Raw genomic sequence first — 22,111 nt, forward strand, 5'->3', positions numbered from 1 at the left:
TCATCAATTTGTTTTGTTTCCTCAGAATAATGCGAGGAAGGTATCACAACAAAGTTGTATACTTGTATTCGTCAACTGGAGCAAATATACTCATCAGAGCCAGAAATGATAAAAGCGCTGAATCTATTGATTTTATTACGCAATTGTGCAGTCACTTTGGTTAATTTCGAAGATCTTCTCCAGGAGCAATGTTTTTCCTTAAAAAAATGGTTGCAGCAAACTTTTCTGTTTTTATTCGTCCTACGTTGGGTTCGCGCCATGCTTGATAACGCAGTAAAACGTCGTCGGTAATACAGTTATGCCGATCGTGAGGTCAGAGTAAGCCCGATCTCACGAACACGAGTACGCCATTTGTTTTGCTGGCCGGTACAAAATTTAACCTCAATCTTTTTCGTGTACGTACATGCAATACATGCGCACGTATACGTATACGTGCGCATGTATTGCATGTACGTACACGAAAAAGATTGAGGTTAAATTTTGTACCCGCCAGCAAAACAAATGGCGTGCTAGTGTGCGTGAGATCGGGCTTAGATAACTCTATAGAGTTATCTAAGCCCGAGCTCACGCACACTAGCACCCCATTTGTTTTGCTGGCGGGTACAAAATTTAACCTCAATCTTTTTCGTGTACGTACACGCAATACATGCGCACGTAGATAACTCTATTGAACAATCCCATAATCCAGCAAACTAGTGTGTGTGAGATCGACGTACACAGAAAAAAGTGGAATTTTGGAATGTTGAAAATTTGGTAGGTTGAATACAGGAAGGTGCTGTGTCCTATCCCTCGCCTAGACCAGATCAAAATCCATGATAAAGCTGTCAGACCAAAGAGCGTTGGTCCAATGGGACGCGCAACTTCAAAGCACCAACAGATTCCTTACGAACGACAAGTTTGCGCAGGTGGAGCTGCCGATCAGGTGGACAACTGCCGCGGAGACTCCGGTGGACCGTTGCACTACGTTGACGACGCAACGACCCGCTGGGTCCAGTGCGGTTTGGTCCATTTTGGGCTGAGGAGTTGCAGCCTGGAGAGCAAACCCGGAGTGTACACCAGTGTGATGGATTGTGCAGCACGTCGATAAGTTATTAGGTTCTAGTTGAGTGTTTATAACTTCACTCCTAAAGACCAAACCAAATATAGATATCTTCATTGAATTTACTGAGATTCAGCTTCAAAAGTGCACAAAATTTAACAGTGCACATCATCAAGATTCTGGTTCACCCAGATTTAAGTATCTATAAGATTACGAAATTTATCAATTTAATGTTCGATTCTTTGGCAGCATTTTCTACTATTGGATTTACAACAAACTCGATCTACATTAGGCCTTTGGAAATATTTTTCAAAGTTTATGTCGCCCCTTTCAAAAACGTTTCGAAACATCAGGGGTAAAAAATAAATTTTCAGAAAAAAATCTTTATATATATTAAAAAAGGGTCTATCCTCGTCCCTCTCTGAAGAAAAACAAATATTTGAAAAGCTGAGAAGAATCTCTTCAATTTTCGTTTAATAGGTTTTTTTAAACGGTTCAATAAACCAAATTTTAAGTTTTTAATTTCTATGGATCATTAGTTTTCTCGCAAAAAGGTGAATTCGGTTGAAATTGCGCAGAGTTATGATTTTTTTTAAATGTTGTTTTTGGAAAAACCGACAAAAAATACCATTTTCCGGATCACCCTACCACGGCGTAACTCACCCAAATGGCCAAACAAAAAAAAAATACGGGTCTAATTATTTTTAAACCCCAACTCAAATTTTGGGTCCGATCGGAAAACTGAAAAATATGCAAGTTTTCGCAAAATACCGTATTTTTTAGAAATACTCAAATTTTCAATAAACGATTTGAAATTTCGTATGCATTTTCACTGTTTCAGATTTTTTGTTATTAAGTACTAAAATTTCCACAAAATACCATATATTTTAAATGAACTTAATTTTTTATAATTCACAATATGCGTATTTTATAACAAAAAAAGGTGCAGGTGGTTATGTTACACATGACCAGTATGACAAAGAACTTTGCAAGATGATTGTTGAAATTTTCGATTAGAATGTCCGGTCCAAATTTCCCCATGATTTCCTTATAATTAACGTCCTATCGAACTAAGGGGACGGAAATTGCAAGTGGAGCTGAAATAGAAATCGAGGTGAAATCAATTGACTTTTCTTCACCACTCGAAAGTTACCAAGATGCGGGAATGTTTTTGCAAGGCTGTTGCAAGCCATCGGCGGCAGTAAAGGAAATTTGAACAGCAGACATTAAAACTGCCCTTTACAGGACTCTAATTGATAACGACATAGTTATTCTAAATTTCCAGAACCAGATTTTCGGAGCGGCACAAAAAAATGTGCATCGCAGTAATCTATTTATTACTTCCTGCCTAATAAGCAATTTATTTTAACTGCTTAACTTCAGATAATGGCCAAATGCAACTTTTTATGTCCAATAACAAAAACCATAAAGTTTGATACCCATATTGCCTCAACTCTTATGGTCCGGCAAATGTCCCCCCATCGGAACATCCCCGAGGCTTCCGGCCACTCCAGATTGTGGCCACTATTGCCGAAATGTCAAATTTCATGTCCAGTATCAAAAACCATAAAGTTTGATACCCATATTGCCTCAACTCTTACGGTCCGGCAAATGTCCCCCCATCGGAACATCCGCGGGGCCTCCGACCACTCCGGATTGTGGCCACTACTGCCGAAATGACAAATTTCATGTCCAGTATCAAAAACCATAAGCCTTCGGACACCTAGTTTCGAGTAGGAATCTCGCAATCGAGAACGCCAAGGCAATGCTGTAGAGCAGCGATTCTCAACCTTCTTCTAGGCTGGTACCCCCTACTGTGTAAATCAAGTAGGCCCGGTACCCCCGTTGAGAATCGCTGCTGTAGAGCGAATAATTTGATTTGATTTGATTTTTTGTGAAAATGTGAGTATTTTACAAAAAAAAAGTCTAATGAAAGTGAAAAAGCATACACAGTTTTGCTTCATTTGATATAACGAAGTTGACTTTATAGCTGTCGGCCACCATTGCTAGTACCAACCACTAGTGTCTTCCTTTTTATCTACAAGGACTTCGCCGCCCTGGGCTCCTAGGTGTATGAAAGTATGGCACGGAGCGACGGCGCCGAATACCCATATTTACACAAAGAATTTTAGAGCGCCCGCCGCGGGATTCGAACCGGCGACCTCTGGATTGTGAGTCCAGTGCGCGGTCCGATTGATCCACACGGGCGGGACATTTGATATCCTTATTGCAAATTATGAAAATTGAGTACGGTACTGGTAGGAATGAATCAATTTTTTTAGAAACGTGTTATCAAGTGATTCACGCCATTTTGCTTCACGTGCAAATTTCGTGAATGTAAAGTACACGAGAATCATCAACAAATCACATGTTATGAGTAATGAATTCAACACTCAAGTAAGCTACAAACTCCTTTGTAGAGATTTCACTCTCGCAAATCGACGTGCTCGTGCTATCTTGTCGCAAATCGCTTTTCGTCATTCCAAGAAAAACGTGTTTCAATGTTTGACCCTGAATAAACAAAATTTAGAGCACGAAATGTAAACAATAACAAACACGTATTGTTTGGCTGACCGGTCTAATATTGTTGTTGGTTGAATCTGGTTGCCGAAATTGTAAACAGGCCATTTACACGTGACAAAGCGTCCTCTAATAAAATACCCTTTGACCAGTTGTAGCACTTGACCACCAGAGTTTCAACATTGCTCGGTGATTTTACGGTTTTTGTTGAATATCTCAGGAATGAAATTGAAATTTTGGAATCTGTGAAGTATTAAGGTGAGGCATTGACAGCGGCACAAAATTGAGTTTTCAACTCAATTTGGTCCAAAATGCACGTGCGACAAAATAGCAGGAGCACGGCGAAATGATCCCAATCTCCAGCTCTAACAAAATTGTCCCCCCACACTCTTTTCTAACTCCTTTATCGAAACTTGAAAATTAATGCAGGAAATAAAATCGCGAAGATTTTGTGTGACGTAAAACGTTGAAATCAAAAACCAAAAGGCCCAGCCATATCGGCATCGGCTGAATCAACAGGAGTAAAAACCTGCGCTCAGCCAAGCATCAGCTATAGTGTTATCCGAACTGCCACACTGTTCACCTCGCGATGGTCAAAATTAACTGCGGCCTGTCTGCGGTTTCTACCGTAGCTTCTGCTCGGGGAAATTGTAATGAAGCGCCATCAACTCAACAGCCTGAGCTTGGGCTGAAATTCCGGCAAACACTGGTCGGAGTGATTTGTGTACTGACTGTGATTATTTTTATTCTTTTCGGACTGCTGATCAAACTGTGGTGCTCTGGACAAGGTATGTTAAGGGTTTTGGTTATACTCGGATCGTGTTAGAAAACAGTTTTTAGCATATTAAAATGAGTGTGGGCATCTTTGCTAAATTTCTACAAAAACCAACAAGGCAAATTATAGTGACATTGGTAAACCAGAAACTCTGAATATTAGTTATGCGGGGGAGGTTTTATACTTTTCTATCGTTGTCTCACAATGCTTGCGACAGTTCTTTTTTGCTTGTTTTGAATAATTTTGATCCGAGTTGAGTAGCGAAAAAGTCACAATTTTCTAAATTATCTTTGTATTTTTTTTTCGATGAAAAATACATTTTATTGAAATTCTGAGTACGCCATCTAATCCGGCGTCCAATTTGTATCAAAGTTAATTTCCATACCATCACAATTTTAGGCTGCAAATTATTGAAAAACACGTCTTTTTCGAATGTTCGAAAATGGAAGGGGTCGTACCGCCCATCTGTCACGAGATATCAAAAAATGGAGCTCGGATTCGTAATCAGGAAGAAAAATTACCCATTAGGACCAAGTTTCACGAAAATCGAAAAAGGGGCAACAGCTGAGTGAGTTGACGGGAATTACCAATATTAATGCTATCAAAGAATTAATCAATATTTTGTTCCTAAAAATGTTTATTTTTTCTGTTTTAATATACAATAGACAGAGGCTTTAAAAACTCTTTGAAATATTATCCGTCATTTATTCAAATTAAGGGTTAACTACATTATTTTAAACGGTATTTTTGTACGGTTTCAGTGTTATCTCAAACAAAACAGCAAAATGTCAGTATTGAAACAAATACTAACAATACTCGCATGCAATTGAAATGGGAAACTCTACAAAGAACATGTGAAATGAATTCATCTGATTTCATTGAATTGAGATGTTCAATCGATTATTCAGAGAAGGTAATCTGAAAAAGTTGCGATATGAGGAACAAATAATTGCACATTCTATTTTCCAGAGAAACATAACTGTGGCATGTCAAAAACAGCCAACCAAGCTTACTCTGGCAAAACTGCAAGGCTATTGCTGTGCTCAAAGTAAATTTCGATCGAACAATCATACGTGGCTTGCTCAACTAATAGATTTCAGCGGAAATATCGTCTGCGATGGAACTCTTATATCGGACCGGCATGTCCTGACTGCAGCACATTGCGCATTAAAGGAAATGTGAGTCCAAATTTCAACAAAAAAAATTAATTGCTAAATTTTGATACTTTTAGTGCTTTCATTCGTTTAGGACAACATGATTGCGACAAATGTGAGGTTCAAACCATTCAGATGAAAACCGCTGTTATACATGAATTTTATGATTCAAGTAAAAAGACGAATGATATAGCCCTAGTCATACTCAAACAAGCAGCCAACATAAGATCCAACTGTGAGTATGGTAAACATATGTCAGGCAAAGATCAGCTAAACATTAGTTTTTTTACTTGTTCTAGTTGTTCGACCAATCTGTCTCCCACTTGCAACTGCGACACTGAATTCTGGAAATAGCAAGGAATTGCGCCTAACCGGAAGTAACTTCGAGACTCGCCAAACAGTGTCTAGAGCTGTGGCATTTTTAGAGAAAAGAAAGTGTAAGAAAAATACATCAGCACAACTAGATGACCGCAAATTGTGCGTAGATCTCATAGATGGTAGTTCCATCGAAAGTGGTGCTGTGCTGCATTCTCTCAACAAGGATAACACTGGAGTGATTCAGTACGGAATAGCAACATTTGGTGGCAGTGGTGCGACGGGAGTTTTCCTTAAAGTTTCCTACTATATCGATTGGATTCTGAACCATTCGGAATGATTGATAGCAATATTTATAATGCAACTTAGTAATACAATATCGATATCTTAATATTAAATGATTTGCTCAATAGTAAAGGTACATTTTGCAAACATCAATTGACTGAAGATACTATAAGATTAAGCAGTTAACTAATTGACTAGAACAAAGAATTAAACAAAATCTCTCAAGAGAAAAAGAGCTTCAACAAAACTTTTTTATTTATTTCACAAGCCCCGTTATCTGTTGAAAATGTCCCTTTCTGTTTTAAGCATCAATATACAAAATATCAGTTGAATTTATATTAAACATTTCACAATATAGGGGAAGTTTGCATATGTTTGACAGATTAAGTATTCGAGCCTATTTCTATCCAATATGATAATTTTCACTATATAAACAACATATTTTGCTTAACTTTACCGTGGACCGATAGGAATCGATGCCTAGATAATGTTACTTTTTTTGTAAAATCAATAATAGAGACATTTGCTCTAGGTTATGGTCGAATCAATGATGCAACTTTTTTTTGAACACGATTTGTCTTGACAGACGATATTTCAATGTTTAATAATCATTGTCATAGTCATATCAAAATGAATGTGCATTAAAACAAATTAAAGAAAAATAATCGTGACCAGGGATGGAATAATCGCAAACAAATCTGTTTCGCTTGCGAACATTCTCACCCTCAAAAAGAGGAGAAAGGACACCGTTGCGCGGTGGGCAGCGGCTTCGGCTGCCGATCCCGCATGTGTGCTAAGGGGCCCGGATTCGATTCAAGCCCATCTCCTCTGGGTGTTCTATGTTTGTCCCGTTTAGTTAGTAAATTCAGTCGGAAAAGACGGTGTGATTGTCTGCGAATCACGTATCACGCAAAAGAAAATCGCTCCCAAACTATTCAAAGAAAATAAATCGGTTGATGATATTTTGTGAATTTTCTTGTCAGCACCACTTAAAATTATTTATTTCTCTTTGTTTACACACATTGCCAATAGAGTTATCTAAGCCCCAGCTCACGCACACTAGCACCCCATTTGTTTTGCTGGCGGGTACAAAATTTAATCTCAATCTTTTTCGTGTACGTACACGCAATACATGCGCACGTAGATAACTCTATTCACAAAAAGTGACAGGTCATTTTTCGACGTGTGACGTTACACTTGCAAGTGTAGTAGTGAAAAAGATGTTCCGCCCAATAATCAAGATGATGATTTTTTTAGCTTCCTTTCATGCGCGAGAGATGAGAGCCTAGTTACTTTCGGATTTTTTTTTCTTGATGAGCGTTCAAAGATTTTCTTTTGATGATGATTCTTCCATCGCTACTTTAAGGCTAAGAAAGCCATCATTCCTGTTCGGCCATGTTTGTTTTAGAAAAACATTTAAATGTTGATTCAGAATGTATCAATCAAAAAATGGATTTCTTTGTGTTGTTTGCAGAAACATTTTACATATCGTGATTATTTTTTCATTTCAATTTACTATTTATGGACCCTGAATTCAGAACCATCATTGACAGTCATTGCCCCGAAAGTGAAGGACACCTTCAAAGACCTTAAATTTTACTTTTAATCTTAAAAATTCAGAAATCTTAGAAGATTTCCTTTCAAAGCTTCAAAAAAACTTGTCCGATTTGCTACAAATTTGTCATTGAACACTATTTGATACGGTGCAATAGCATCGAGATACATCGATATTTAAATTACGATATACAAATTTATTTGAATAACTCACGCCATTCTTAAATGTCATTCTCGAGATCATGGTATGGAAGCTCTATTTCTTTTAACTTGATTTTTTTTAATTTAGTTTTTTATATTTTCAAAATATTAACTTAAAAAACATGATAATCAATCATTCTTAATCAAAAGTATTTTTTTTAAGATAAATCCTCTTTATTTTACTTCGCCATTGCACATTTTAATTTTTTGTCTTTAAAAAATCGCCTTATTTTGGGCGTAAATTTTGTACAACATTGTGTTTTATCACAACCGCAAAACTCTCACAGAGATTAAACTTAGATTAAATTCGTTCTGTGCGCAGCTTGCTTGTAAACAAATAATTCTGCATGTTTGATTAATTTTGTAGCGGAAGTTGATCACCAAATAGTTGTCGTATTTGTCGTCTGAAATGCCAACTTCCTTCCGAGTTTTATTGATAATGGCCCACTATCAGTGGAGCGAATATGCATTCTGATTACTGGACAAACCAACTATATATGCCAGTAGCTATGTCAAGTTCCTGATACGAAAAAAATCCCAATGATACGGTGGATTCATTTGCATCGATGAATCACTGAACACGCGACATGCAGAACCAAGGATGCATTCACAACCGGTTCATTCAGAAAACCTATTCGTTAGCTTTAACTTTTATCAGGGTTCAAATGTTGTCTTGATTATAAAGTTAATTCATGTCATAAACATCAATTCAATATTCTTTTTTAAAATTTCACAGAATCGATTTGTGACACACGTGATGGAAATCTCTTATATTGGAGTTCGGTACAGGAGGTTGGTGAAAGCGAGGCACTTTCTTTTCGATCTAATCGAGGAATATCAAACTCCACCTCTTCAATGCACGAGTGCCTGCTAAAAAGTGATGAGAACGTGAGTTGGAAATTTTCTTTTAAGTAATAAGTACGTAAGACTTAAAAAACATTTCAAATTTCAGATCATCGAGTGCAACCCAAAAGTATATCAAATGCAAAACACACTTCTGAACAACTGCGGTAAATACTATCCCTACTACAGTCGACTTGCCAACGGCCAAAACACGAGATACAACGAATTTCCATGGATGGCATTGCTGATCGATTCCAGCGGAAATATCGTCTGCGGCGGAAGTTTAATATCGGCTCGATACGTTCTAACTGCAGCTCACTGTGTGTACTTTCGAAAAGTGTACGTCATCTGTTGGTAATTCTCAGGAAATCATCAATGTTACAATCGCTTCGATACATTCCAGGACCACGGTTCGACTTGGTGAGTACGACACTTCCACGGAACAAGACTGTGACATTATTTCAGGAGAGTGTGCTGGTCCTTTACAAGAATTGGAGGTGGAATCGGTGATGCATCACGCGCTTTACAGTACCTCACAGAGGACTAACGATATTGCCCTGGTTAGGCTAGCCAATCCGGCAAACACTGATGAAAGTGCAAGTAAGTATTTTTAGAACATTTTTCTATGATAATTTTTACTTAACAACGCACACACCAGCTAAACATTATTTCCCTGTCACTTTTAATAACACTTCCCTCCTTCCACCCAGATGTGCTCCCCATTTGTCTCCCATTTGAAGGAACGGACCTCCGCAAGTTTCCCGAGAACGCCGAAATGATCCTTTCCGGTTGGGGTCACACGGAAAAGAACGTCGCATCGAATGAGCTGCAGAAGGTATCCGTGTCCGTGCAGCCTGCTGACGCTTGCAGCGAGCTTGCCAAGTTAGACGATCGTGATATCTGCGGTGGGGAAGCCCACTGTATCGGCGATTCTGGTGGACCCTTGCAGTATTCTATGGACTTCCGGTCCAGGGAGATCATGGTCCAGCATGGAATCGTTACGTTTGGGGGTAAAACCTGCGGGGAAGGACTACCTGGTTCTTATCTTAAGGTTGCTTATTACATGGATTGGATTTTGGAACATATGGAATTATAAATACTAGTTTGTTGTGTGGAAAAATTAGATTAATAAAACAATATTTAATTATAACATTTTTCAGTAAATGATGACCAAATCCAAATGTGTTTACACTTTTAAATTTATTTTTCTATGTTTCATCTGTTAACTATAATAAACCTACAAAATATACAAAGCCATCACCCACACTTATTGAAAATCACGAACCAAAGGTCATGGTTTTATCGCTTGTTCCCAAAAATCCAATGCGTCATCAAAACCAAACATATAGTATTTTTGGCAATAAAAAAAACAAAGAAACTAGCCGATCCACTCTCTGGACCGGTTTTGAGATGGAGTGGAAAAGCCTATTTTTTCATCAGCGGATATAATTGGTCTGACCTAGACGACGAAGGCAGTGGATTTTCAAACTTTGCCTAAAAATATTGAATGTTAAGGTGTTTTTGTATAAATTTTGTTTCGCTATCAAATTCAGAATTTGGAAATACACTATTTCGAAAGTTATTTTGTGACTTTGTTTTTCCTTCAGTAGATTTACTCGATTCTTTAAGCACCCGCAAGCTCTGTTCCAAACTTTGAATTAATCAGCTGTTGGAAGGTGGACCATTAGGGTGTAATATGGTTGTCTAATCTGATCTAATCTAATCTAATCTAACCCTATCGCAGCCAGTCTTTCGAGGGCATCCTGGAAAATGCCTTAGGTTGATTAACGCCTAGCATCCTTTTGTCAATATTAAGATTTGCAGTGCCCAATGCATTAGAATGCATTAAAACATCACAAACGTTAAAGCGGCCAGGTCAACTGCGTAAAGTTAACCGCATAGATGATTCGTTGAATTGGATTGAGTTTGAACACGAATGTTCAAACAACAATACAGTTCTGAATCTACAGGGGAGGAAGAAACATGGGGATCCCTCGCACACGTTCCTGTTTATTTAGAGCAATGAATCGTTGGGAGCACCATGCTAAGAAGTTTTGGTTCTCCAGGACAATCAAGGATGGGACATTGTATTTCCACAAATGCCCTGGACGTCATTTGCCGCGGTTAAAGCGCCACAACACGCTCTCTGTTGATAAGAAATTACGATGAGTAATACAATCAAACCATATTTGTTGTTAGGAAACACAACTTACAGGCCCGTAGCCAGGGGGGGTGGGCTTCTGAAGCCCCCCCTCCCCCCCCCCTCGATTTTTTTGGAAGACATATAGGAGAGAGGGAAGAAGAAGAAAATTCTTCTTCCAGTACCCCCTTAACCAAAATTCTGGCTACACTCCTACACAACTTAGTTTTACATGGTATCACCCGCTTCGCATCAGGCAGCTTTCCAATGAGGTGCTGTAGTGCGTGTGAGTGCCGCACAACCACGATCCCTTTCAGCTCGTCACCCAGATTCTCACTTTTCCCTTCGGCGACCAGGATCTATTCATTTGGCACTCCAAGAATTTTCACCCTTTTCCGATTTCTTCGTTCAATATTTTCCAATATTTCAAATTTAACCGAACACACCATCGAACCCAATCAACGCAAAGACCCATTTCGATTTCAAACGCGCTAATCCCATTAGGGTGTAATATGCTCATAATTGGGTCCTAAAATGAAGCTTAGATTGCTGATATTATTGTTCACAGCGATAAAGCTTATTTTTCTGATTACAATGACCCTTTGTACGACCACAAAGAGTTTAAAATGGATTTTTAAATCAATTTTGAAAAATTAACCTCGTGGTCCTTCTTAACAGAAAAGGTTCTACTTGACAACTCGTTCCAAGGGGACCATAGTTTATCAATCGAAAAAATGTTGTCTTGTCAATATTTTTTTTTGCATTAAAATAAAAAAAAGTTATTAGAAATGGTTTTTAATCGTGTTTTTTACCGTTGTACATAAAAATTTACATAGGGCTTTAGTACCCAATTGGGGGGGAGTCTGCGATCAGCAGAGAAGCGAGTCAGACGTGCGTCCCTCACAAACCAAAAAAGTGCTTAAAAAGTGCAAAAATGCCTCAGGGCAAGAAAAAGAGGCGGTCCTCACCAGCAGGATCGGCAGATTTGAAGAAGCTAAAGAATGCCGAAGCGCTACCTGCAAAGCCAGGCAGTTTGAGCAAGGACGCTCAAAATTCGTCTGGAAACCAGTTCGCTACCCTCCCTGTGGACGTGAGCGAGGAGGAAGAATTTGAACGACGGGAAAAGTTGCCACCCATTTTTGTGAAAACATCGTCATCGGATTCGGTGCGAAAGTGGCTGACCGGATTTATCAAATCTGGTGCTTTACGAGCTTCCATTCGATTGTGTGCTGATGGACTCAAAATTCTGCTACCTACCAGAAAGGATTACAACTACGTTCGAGATTTCCTGAACAACACAAAGATTGAATACTACAGCCATGACGATCCAGGTAAACGCCCCATGAAACAGGTCCTCCGAAGCCTGTACGACATGGATGTGAGTGTGCTGAAAGAAGAGCTCAAAACTCTTAAGTTGAACGTGATCGAAGTCTTCAAGATGACGAGACACAACAAGGACATCAAGTATCGTGATCAACTGTACCTGGTTCATCTCGAGAAACGATCGACAACGCCGTCTGAGCTGAAAGCAGTTCGGGCAATTTTCAACATCATCGTGACTTGGGAACGTTATCGTCCAGTGCACCGTGACGTGACACAATGTTCGAACTGCTTGCAGTTTGGACATGGTGGAAGGAACTGTTTCATCAAGAGTCGTTGTGCAACCTGCGGAGGTGAGCACAAAACTCAAGCTTGCGAAACAATCAACGAGAACATCGAAACGAAATGCTTCAATTGCGGCGGCGACCATTCTACCAAGAATCGAAGCTGCCCAAAACGTGCTGAGTTTGTAAAAATTCGGCAGCAAGCGACGAAGAGGCACCAACCAAATCGCCGCCAAACACCACCAGCATACACGGACGTGGATTTTCCTGCTTTGGCGTCACCAGGGGCAGGATCTGTTCGAGTGGTTCCAAATCTGCAGCCATTGCCGTTGAATCAGCGGCAAAGTGTTGCAGAGAATACAACACCTCCTGGCTTCAGTCAGCAACCGAGGGAAAACCAACCAGCATCAACGGATGAAGGCAGTAGTGACCTGTTTTCACCACAAGAACTTTTGAACATTTTCATCGAGATGACAACAACACTGCGTGGTTGCAAAACTCGCCAGGAACAAGTAAGAACGCTTGGAGCATTTATCTTAAAATACAGTTCGTAGTTTACTCGTTCTAATGATTTTGAATATTTCAATGAATTAATTTTTTTTTAGTTTTAAGTTAGGATTAGTTGTTAAAGTGATTTTTTTTTCTTTTTTACCCAAATGTATTCGATTCAATGCAATAATGTAAAACAATTTGAAGTAAATAAAATAAATGTGATCAGTTAATAATAAAACGAAAAATACAACAAAGATGAAGAGCATTAGGCCATACCACTTAGAATGTAAATGAAATGTAATAATTATTATAAAAAAGTTCAATAAAGACATTTTTAATTTCAAAATTTCATAATTGGGGGAAAGGTTTGTCTACCGGTTACACGTCTGCCTTAATAGTGGCTTTGGTTATGGACGCTCCCTAGCAAAGTTATTCATAAATCGTCGCTTGTGTGCTATATTGTGACACATCCTATCTGTTCACAGCAGACGTGCCTCAAAATAGCACACAATCGACGAAATGTTTGATTCTTTTGGCACTGCGGGCCAGATCTGATTTTTATAAAGCAGTGGCGGGCCGGAACTAATGTTGGTAAAAGTTCAAAAAAAATCATAAAATTTATTTTATCAGGTTATTTCAAGTAAACAAATAAATATTGTAGGGATGCAAATAAGTTTCATATACACTATGATGTAACAAAAATGACTTTTTGGCGGGCATTCAGGGGTTTGTTCCGGTGGGCATACTGAGCCCAAATCCCAAATATGAGCTCGATTGGACGTAACAGGAGCTGGCGCTCCGCCCTTCAATTTTAAATGGGATTTAACCCGTAAAAAAAGATTTTTTCAAAAATGTCAATTTTTGAGGCATTTTGGCCACTGAAGCGTTTATCAAAAACATCACTGGCATGTAGGCCAGATCCTTGCGCATTTTTTGGTATATATAACATTGAAATTTGTGCACTCTGGAGCTCGGTACAGACCTTCAAAGTTTGGCATTTTTTCGTAAAACCGGCCCCGGCAAAAAAGATATGCGTCGCGTCTCGCGACGCCCGAGACGCCATTTGATTTTGCTGGGACCGATTTTTCGAAAAAATGCCAAACTTTGAAGGTCTGTACCGAGCTCCAGGGTGCTCCAAACTTCAATGTTTTATATACCAAAAGATGCGCAAGGATCTGGCCTACATGCCAGTGATGTTTTTGATAAACGCTTCAGTGGCCAAAATGCCTCAAAAATTGTCATTTTTGAAAAAAATCTTTTTTACGGGTTAAATCCCATTTAAAATTGAAGGGCGGAGCGCCAGCTCCTGTTACGTCCAATCGAGCTCATATTTGGGATTTGGGCTCAGTATGTCCACCGGAACAAACCCCTGAATGCCCGCCAAAAAGTCATTTTTGTTACACTCTAATATACACTCAACTTCCGGTGGTTGGTCACTTTTTCGTTTGACACTTTTTTAGTTTGTACCCCGTTGGTTGGTCAAAGTCAAACTAAAAAGTGACGAACTGTCACTTTTCACACGGCGCTCACGTGTTAACCAAGCTCACATACACAAAGTGGGGAAACAATTGTTTCAAGGGTTTTATCCCACTCCCCAGAATGGCCCATTCCCCAGAATGATCCATTCCCCAGAATGACCCATTCCCCAGAAATATTTAAGATCTTGAAAAACATGTTATGTTTCCCATTTGGTATAATGCCATTAAACATAACGCCATTTTGCATAACATAATTTGGCATAATGACGCATAATGGTCAATTGGCATAATGATATTAAATTTTCAACATTATTTCAATACTAGAATCGCTTTAAAGAAGTCATCGTGGTCACTTGTGATAACTGCTGACACTAATTGATTTTTTTTTTCATTCTTTAAGAAGGGAAAATTTTCATTACTAGGGATAACTGCCAAAGGAAAATTCAACTTGTGTCAGCATGCTGCAGTTATCACCAGTCAAGGGAGTTGTCCCTCCTTTAAAGAAGGCAAAATTCAACTTTACAGGGAAATTTCAACTTTTGTCCGCAGTTATGACATTCACGAGAGTTTTCCCTTCTTTAAAGAAGGCAAAATTCAACATCAAAGGGAAAATTAAACTTTTGTCAGCAGATATGCAAGTCAAGAGAGTTTTCCTTTCTTTAAAGAAGAAAACATTCAACTTTTGTCAGCATTTATCACAATAAAGGCGAAATCCGAACACTTCACACTTAAAAACTGATCACTTTTTGAAATAAAGTACATTTATAATAAAAATAAAACTTTTCTGGGGAATGGGACATTCTGGGGAATGAGTTTCTGGGGAATGGAATTCTGGGGAATGGAATTCTGGGGAATGGGATTCTGGGGAATGGGATAGAACCGTTTCAAGAGTGTTTTTTTGAACTGCTAAAAGATGATGTTTGCAACTCGTCGCAAATCAAGACATTCCAGCACTCGTTTATAAATGTACGACTGGTGCAGAAATGCAACTTCCTTCCCTAAGATACAGATGAACGAATATTTAATATATCACAGTAATTACAATTTTATTGAATAACAGCAAAATTTGTTACCATTTTTATTGTAAATGCGTGTATCAACCTTCCTTTCATTAGTTTGCGCGATAACAATATCCAAAGAATACTTTCACACTAATCTACCAAGTATGAGAACCGGACCGGATGTGACTCACTAACCGGGTGCTGCATAAGTTAATATCATTTTTTTCGATGGTTCTTCGAATATAGATCCAAAAGTGTCAGTATACAGTTTCTTTTGCAAGAGGGAGATCAAAAATAAAAAGGTACCCTCCGAACTGGTTCTCGGTTGACGCGGGAAATTCCAAATATGTTCAACGTTTTTAGTTCGTGTATCGTAAAACCACAAACGTGCAGAATTATTTTGAATGAAATTTCAACTTTATAGTATTTCGAAAACATATGACATCATAAATTTCGAAAGTTTAAATACGGTCCAATAGGGTCCTAAAGTCCCATGCGCATTTTTATGTACAACAGTAATAACACGATTATAAACAATTTCTGATCACTTTTTTTCATTTGAATGCAAAAAAATAAATTACCAAGACATCATTTCAATCCTGTGCGGTCGTAAAAAGGGTCACTGTACTCAGAAAAATAAGCGTATCGTTGTGAACAATAATATCACAAATTTAAGCTCCATTTTAGGACCCAATTGCCCAATTTCTGTGGATCTCTAGATAACTTCAACCAAGACATTTCAAATTTTCTTTTCAAGGTTACGTTCACGATCAAAATACGTCATTACAAAGACGTCACACGCCGTGTCCGAAGATATTCGTCGTTCGGCACGATGGCCTTTTTGATCTGATCTAATCAAGTTCGCGTTTCGTATCGTTCGCGTCTTTAGTAATCATGCTCCAGCAAGGTGATCTTGAGCCACTTCACAAACCGGCTGCCGGATAAGAACTTGATCTCCGTTGGAGAAAAAAAAAACAAGTTAACTTTAATTTTAAAAATTTATAATATCCTAGTAAACACAAAAGTGATGCATATGCAAATAACAATCAAAATTATAACACACTTTTGTTCTGAATTAGTACACACGCGTTTTCACACGTCCAAGCGTGTGCGAATAAATTCACTACTCGACGAGAAAAATAAAAAGAGAAAGAGAGAGATAGCATAAAGCGTAAAAGAATACACGAAAAGTGTTCAGAAGCAAACAAACATTCGCGCGGTAAGGATGGAGCAAATGACGGAGCTTCAAGTGTTGTCACTTGAGAAAACGCCGGTGCACGGAAACGGAAATTTTAGTGAAGATGTGCAATATTCATCATGGCAACAACGCGGAAATACAAAATTGCGCATAGTGTCGTGGTTGTTGGGGGTGGCATGTTGTACGATCGTAGTGCTTGTTATATTGTTGCTAACCGGCATTTCGTGTAGTAGTGGTAAGTTTAGAAGGTGATGAAAATTTATGTGTTGTTGTGGTGAAAAGTTTTGAAAAGGAGTGAAAAGTACACCTATGTCATACTTGGTAACGTTCGTACGTTCTACAAACTGGTTGCTGATAGTTTTAGCTCTTCCGTGATGGTGCTTTCCACATGATCCTAGTATCTATTATAAATCTTCTAATTAAACCGGTGAATCTATAAAAAGATACAGCGTATTCAAAACTCGTCTATATCGTGTTATTTGCTCGAAAACTTTTTTTAGGAGTAAGCTAGCACCATACTCTCTTCAGGAAAGTTGTAGAGCACATTCCAGAGCAACCGAATATGAGTCCATGGAAACATGGATTTTTTTTATTATCAAAATTCCAAAAAATGATTTTTCCATACAAATGTATATGGAAAATTGAATCGCTTTGCGCAAAGTGAGGACTGAACCAATCATTCGCAAAATTTGGGGAGTTGTTTAGGACCCCAAAATGAACTGAAAAATTGTTGTGCTGAAAGATAGATTTTGTTATTACACCCTAGTGATTCATATTTGAAATTAATACAGTGATTTATAATCTTATTTTATTTAGCCTAACAAAAACATTAAGGTGGCTTTGAACGACATTGTTAACCAATAATTGATCATTAACAGAATGTTTCTTTACGAAACTTATTTCTTGTCGAGCATAAATACCCGTCTTCGCCGAAAGTTTGTATGACAATTTAATTTCAAAAAAATCCACTCTCAAATCGACGTGATCGATTGTCGCGCGTTGCTTTTTGACGAGAATAAAAAAAGAGCATGCGATGTAAATAATAACAAACCTTTTTTGTTTGACTGACAGATCCGTGAGATGTCCCAAAATTTGGTTGAATTTGGTAGCTGTTTTAATCCAAAATGTGTACAGTAGTAGGGCATGTACGTGTGACTAAACACTATGGAATTAAATTCCCTTGGACAAGTTGTGACACTTGCAGAGATTGTCAAAATAGCACCATCAGATTTCAGAACTACTTTTTTATATGCAGAGTGACAGCATTGCACGGGATTTTAAAGTTTTTATTGAATATCTCAGGATTGCAATTGAATTATGCGGAACTGTGAAGTTCAAAAGATGAGGCATTGCATGCTACGACAAAATAGCACGATCACAACGTAATGTTGCCATCAGAGTTTGAAGCATGAATGCTGTAACATTCTCCAGAGTGGACGAATCATTTTCTACCAATCTTACAGCAGTTCAGTGAAACAACTACTAATTGCACACAAGATACTCAACATTGAATTTGACGCCCTCCTGCCTTATTAGGCAATGAGGTTGTTGCAGAGATATGCGCTATTTCTAATAAAAAAGACATTATAAAACAAATTTGAAATAAACTCACAAACCTTATATATGCAAACTGCATTCTCAAAGTTTTATAAGGCAATACATATTGATGTTTGTTGGTGTACTGTAAATTATAAAAGATCAGTTTTTAATTGTAGTGAGTTTACATGGAGGGAGAAATAAACTGAAAAAAATTTCATACCAATTATAAGAAGATTCATTTGAAAAAAAAAATGAAAACAATTCTGGTAACGGTTTACTCTATTTCAATTGCAGATTCTAACAGTTTATTGAACATTTTCTCTGTTCGAACTACATCAACAAAGACCTTCGATGACAAACAACAACATACAGTGCGAAGTGATTTCAGTACAACAAGCAGGGTAAGTTTGAATTTTGTATGTATGTATGGTATGTATGGATTTATAGCAGGGGTGCCCAAAGTATGGCCCGCGGGCCAAACGTGGCCCGCGAGGTGATATTTTGTGGCCCGCGGACCTATTTTGAATGATCATGTAAAATGGCCCGTTGACCACTTGTAAAGTGATTTTATACTTTTTCAAAATTATGGTTTATTATAAGCTTTTATATGCTAATCTTTTTTATTTTAGGATACAGATAATATGTTCAAAATATTTTATAATTAAAACAATTTCACACGTTTCAATGTGAGTGAAACTAGTAAATGTCGTCAAAACTTTCATCAAACATTTTTAGAAATATCAAAAAGACGTTCAAGTTTGACTTAGGTAGAATTCTGTAATAGTTGCAAAAATAAAAGTTTTCTTTATTAATTTGCAAGTCACCCTCAAACTTACATTGCACTTTATTAGGGATTCGAACTCATTACGAATAGATAACGAATCTGATTGACTATCAACTGATTCAGGCAGACAAAATGTGGAAATCGGAGGATCAAGTTTGCAGCAAATATTTTACAAAGCTTTCGTCGATCAACCCACCTCTTCAGCATTATAAAAAAAATGACTCGAAAAACCAGGAGCAAACATATATTTTCAAAAAACTTAAAAAAATGAAATTTAAGAGCATTCAGCTGAAATTAATTAAATATGCATTCCTTTGCATTGAAAATCATTTGAGCATGTTTGGGTTCTTAAAAAATAATTTGAATTTTAGTGAATTTTCGATGAAATAAATAAATGTTGTTTCGCTTTTTTTTTGAAAATAATTATTGCAGGTTAACTATACGGAAGCTTAAAACATTTTCAAAAAAAAAATGTCATTGAAATGTTGAAATTCTGGATCTCAACGATTTTTCATTAGCCACACTTAACTTATAGAAGAATTGTTCAACATGTAATGTCACCACAATTTTCGAAATATAAAACAAAACTTTATTTTTTTTTAAACACAAGTACATTCAGCTAATTTTTTTTTTTAAATACCAGAAACAACAATACCGATAGAAACTCGTTATTTTGTGGTTTCTATTATTTTGAAAAGGCATTTTTTTTAAATAACAGAAATGTTCGAACTTTTACATTAAAATAACGTAATTTATTTTTTTAACAACCTATTTTTGTAAATTTGGCCCGCAAGCTCATTTGAGCTTCAAATTTGGCCCGGCCTTCAAAAACTTTGAGCACCCCTGATTTATAGTGATTACAGTGTTGTAAACCGGGATGACATTGAAAGGATTGCAATTTAGTTTCAAAGTATTTCAACTAACATGGCGCAAGATTGATATTTTTTTACATTCATGTAATATTTTTTGAAAAAGATTTGTTTAAAATGTGCTTGTATTAGGGTGACAGGAAAAATGAACAGTGTTGAACAAAAAATTTTTTCTCAATAAATAAGAGGGCAACAAAATTAGTGACCAAAATTGTCATTTTGAAGGAAAAAAATAGGGAAAATTGATTCAGAATATATTGAAAAATATTATTATAGTATTTTCAATCAAACAGGGGCTTAGTGGTTTTACAAATTTTGAATTTTTGAACCACAGAGGGCAGATTCAGATTCAGCGGGCAAAATTACATGAAAAAACATATAGTCGAAACCACTGTGCAATGTTGAAGCAATTTGATTTAAAAATAATCTACTATTTTTTCCAGTCATTTTTTTATGTTTGAAGTTCAATCATATGCTGATACATTTTACATAAGAAACCTTCTAATCCAGGGTATACCTGCCACCGTTTATTTTTGATAGAAGTTACAAACAAACAATCTGTTACTTAAAAAGATTTCTTTTTCTTATAGAAGCCGACCAATTTGTACAACTCTGAAAATTGTGGTGTATCTTCTTCCGATCGGATTTTGCGTGGCGAAGAAGCAGAGCTGAGCCAGTATCCATGGATGGCACTACTGTTGGACTCAGCCGGTGAAGTCTCTTGTGGAGGTACGCTAATTTCCGAAAGATACGTGCTAACAGCAGCACATTGTTTGTCCAGAGTGTAAGTTCATATGTGTGGCTAAAGATTCAATCTTGTAAATATATTTATTTATTTTTATCATTTTTAGAAAAACTGTTCGATTAGGAGAACACAACACAACGTCTAACATCGATTGTGCAGATGTTGAAAAAGAAGACTGTGCTCCCGTGGTTCAGAACTTTACTGTGGCGGATAGCGACATCATACAGCATCGTGATTATAGCTCCTCTGAAATGAGTAATGATATTGGTCTAATTCGGCTTTCAAGGCCAGTCGACATGGCGGAAGATCGTAAGTCGATGAAATTCATATTTTTTCCTGAAAATTTACTAATCAAAACATTTGTTTAGGTGTTTTGCCAATTTGCCTGCCTTACGGAGAGTATCTAGATGCCGAAAAAGAAAGCGCAACTATTGCCGGATGGGGACATACTGAAAATGGAACAACGTCCGCCGTTCTGATGCATGCGTCGGTGGAGTTAAGGACAAATAGATATTGCGCCAGTGAATTCACCAAAACAAACACCAAAGTTAAACTTGACGATCGGACCATCTGCGCTATTGGAAATAATGGCCAGAACCACTGCGTAGGAGATTCCGGCGGTCCATTACAGCTTTTCAAATCTGTTAATAGTGGAGAAGAAACTCGAATCGCTGCTGTTCTGCATGGAATAATAACGTTTGGTGAAAAAGAATGCACGGCGGATCATCCGAGCTTGCCCGGAGTATTTGTTAAGGTGTCCTCTTACATAGATTGGATACTAAACAACATGACAGAATAACTTTTTCCAATGAATCTCTTGATCAGGGTTGCCAATCATACAATTTTCAATAAGGAAGAGGAGGGACATGAATTTATTTAAAAGTTTGTAGAATTCAAATGGTTAACGAATTATTTGGCCTCAAAAAGTTGTTCGAAATGAGGCGAAAATGAAAAATGTGTCAAAATCTGGCACAGATCATGATTAATCATTATTCTGGCTGACACTTAAAAATCTGGCATTCCCAGATTTATCTGGCAACCTGGCAACCCTGCTCTTGACAACCAAACAGTGAGATAGGTACACAGCAAAAAATGGTAAAATCGCAAGCAAAAGCATGCACATCACCTTCGTCAAAAGAGACATTTAATATTACAAGCTGCATGTACAATTTTTGTAAACACATAAAAAAAGTTGAGCTTAACATTTCGGTCAAGTAGGTTTCCCATACTGATGGGCGACATATTTCAGGGTGTAATATTACACAGAATTTCATAAAATAATGCAAAAAAAAATTTACACCCAGGCCTTTTACACGCAGCTGGATTACTACTGTTACGCGCGGAAAAGCGCTAAACGCACCTCGCGTCCTGACCGGCGCATCTCCGATGGCAATCGTGCCGTCAGAAGAAACTGTCAATTAATTGAAAGTCATCTCGCGATGGCAGATTGACGGTGAACAGCTAGGAAACCGATTGGAAGTGCACCTTGTGCACGAACAATATTATTTTGTAGTACCTTTTAGTGAATTTGGAATTTATAACCCATCAGGGCACCCCGTGAAGCAACAGTAAGTT

The 22,111-nt window shown here is 37.7% G+C and overlaps 2 protein-coding genes across 2 annotated transcripts; both read left to right on the plus strand.

Moving 5' to 3' along the window:
• Positions 1-5,609: 5,609 nt before the first annotated feature.
• On the plus strand, positions 5,610-6,215 carry LOC119767854 (serine protease easter-like). The gene is made up of 2 exons (XM_038257538.1): positions 5,610-5,723; positions 5,788-6,215. The coding sequence occupies exons 1-2, from the start codon at positions 5,624-5,626 to the stop codon at positions 6,141-6,143; spliced, it is 456 nt and encodes a 151-aa protein (XP_038113466.1). The 5' UTR covers positions 5,610-5,623; the 3' UTR covers positions 6,144-6,215.
• Positions 6,216-8,661: 2,446 nt separating this feature from the next.
• Positions 8,662-21,651, plus strand: LOC6041549 (transmembrane protease serine 9). The gene is made up of 9 exons (XM_038250785.1): positions 8,662-8,731; positions 8,796-9,025; positions 9,090-9,286; positions 9,397-9,778; positions 16,593-16,834; positions 18,433-18,539; positions 20,382-20,575; positions 20,643-20,845; positions 20,905-21,651. Exons 1-9 carry the CDS (start codon positions 8,699-8,701, stop codon positions 21,333-21,335), a joined length of 2,019 nt encoding a protein of 672 aa, XP_038106713.1. The 5' UTR covers positions 8,662-8,698; the 3' UTR covers positions 21,336-21,651.
• Positions 21,652-22,111: the final 460 nt, after the last annotated feature.

The sequence above is a fragment of the Culex quinquefasciatus genome, chromosome 2 (genome assembly GCF_015732765.1).
Source record: "Culex quinquefasciatus strain JHB chromosome 2, VPISU_Cqui_1.0_pri_paternal, whole genome shotgun sequence".
Classification (NCBI taxonomy): domain Eukaryota; kingdom Metazoa; phylum Arthropoda; class Insecta; order Diptera; family Culicidae; genus Culex; species Culex quinquefasciatus.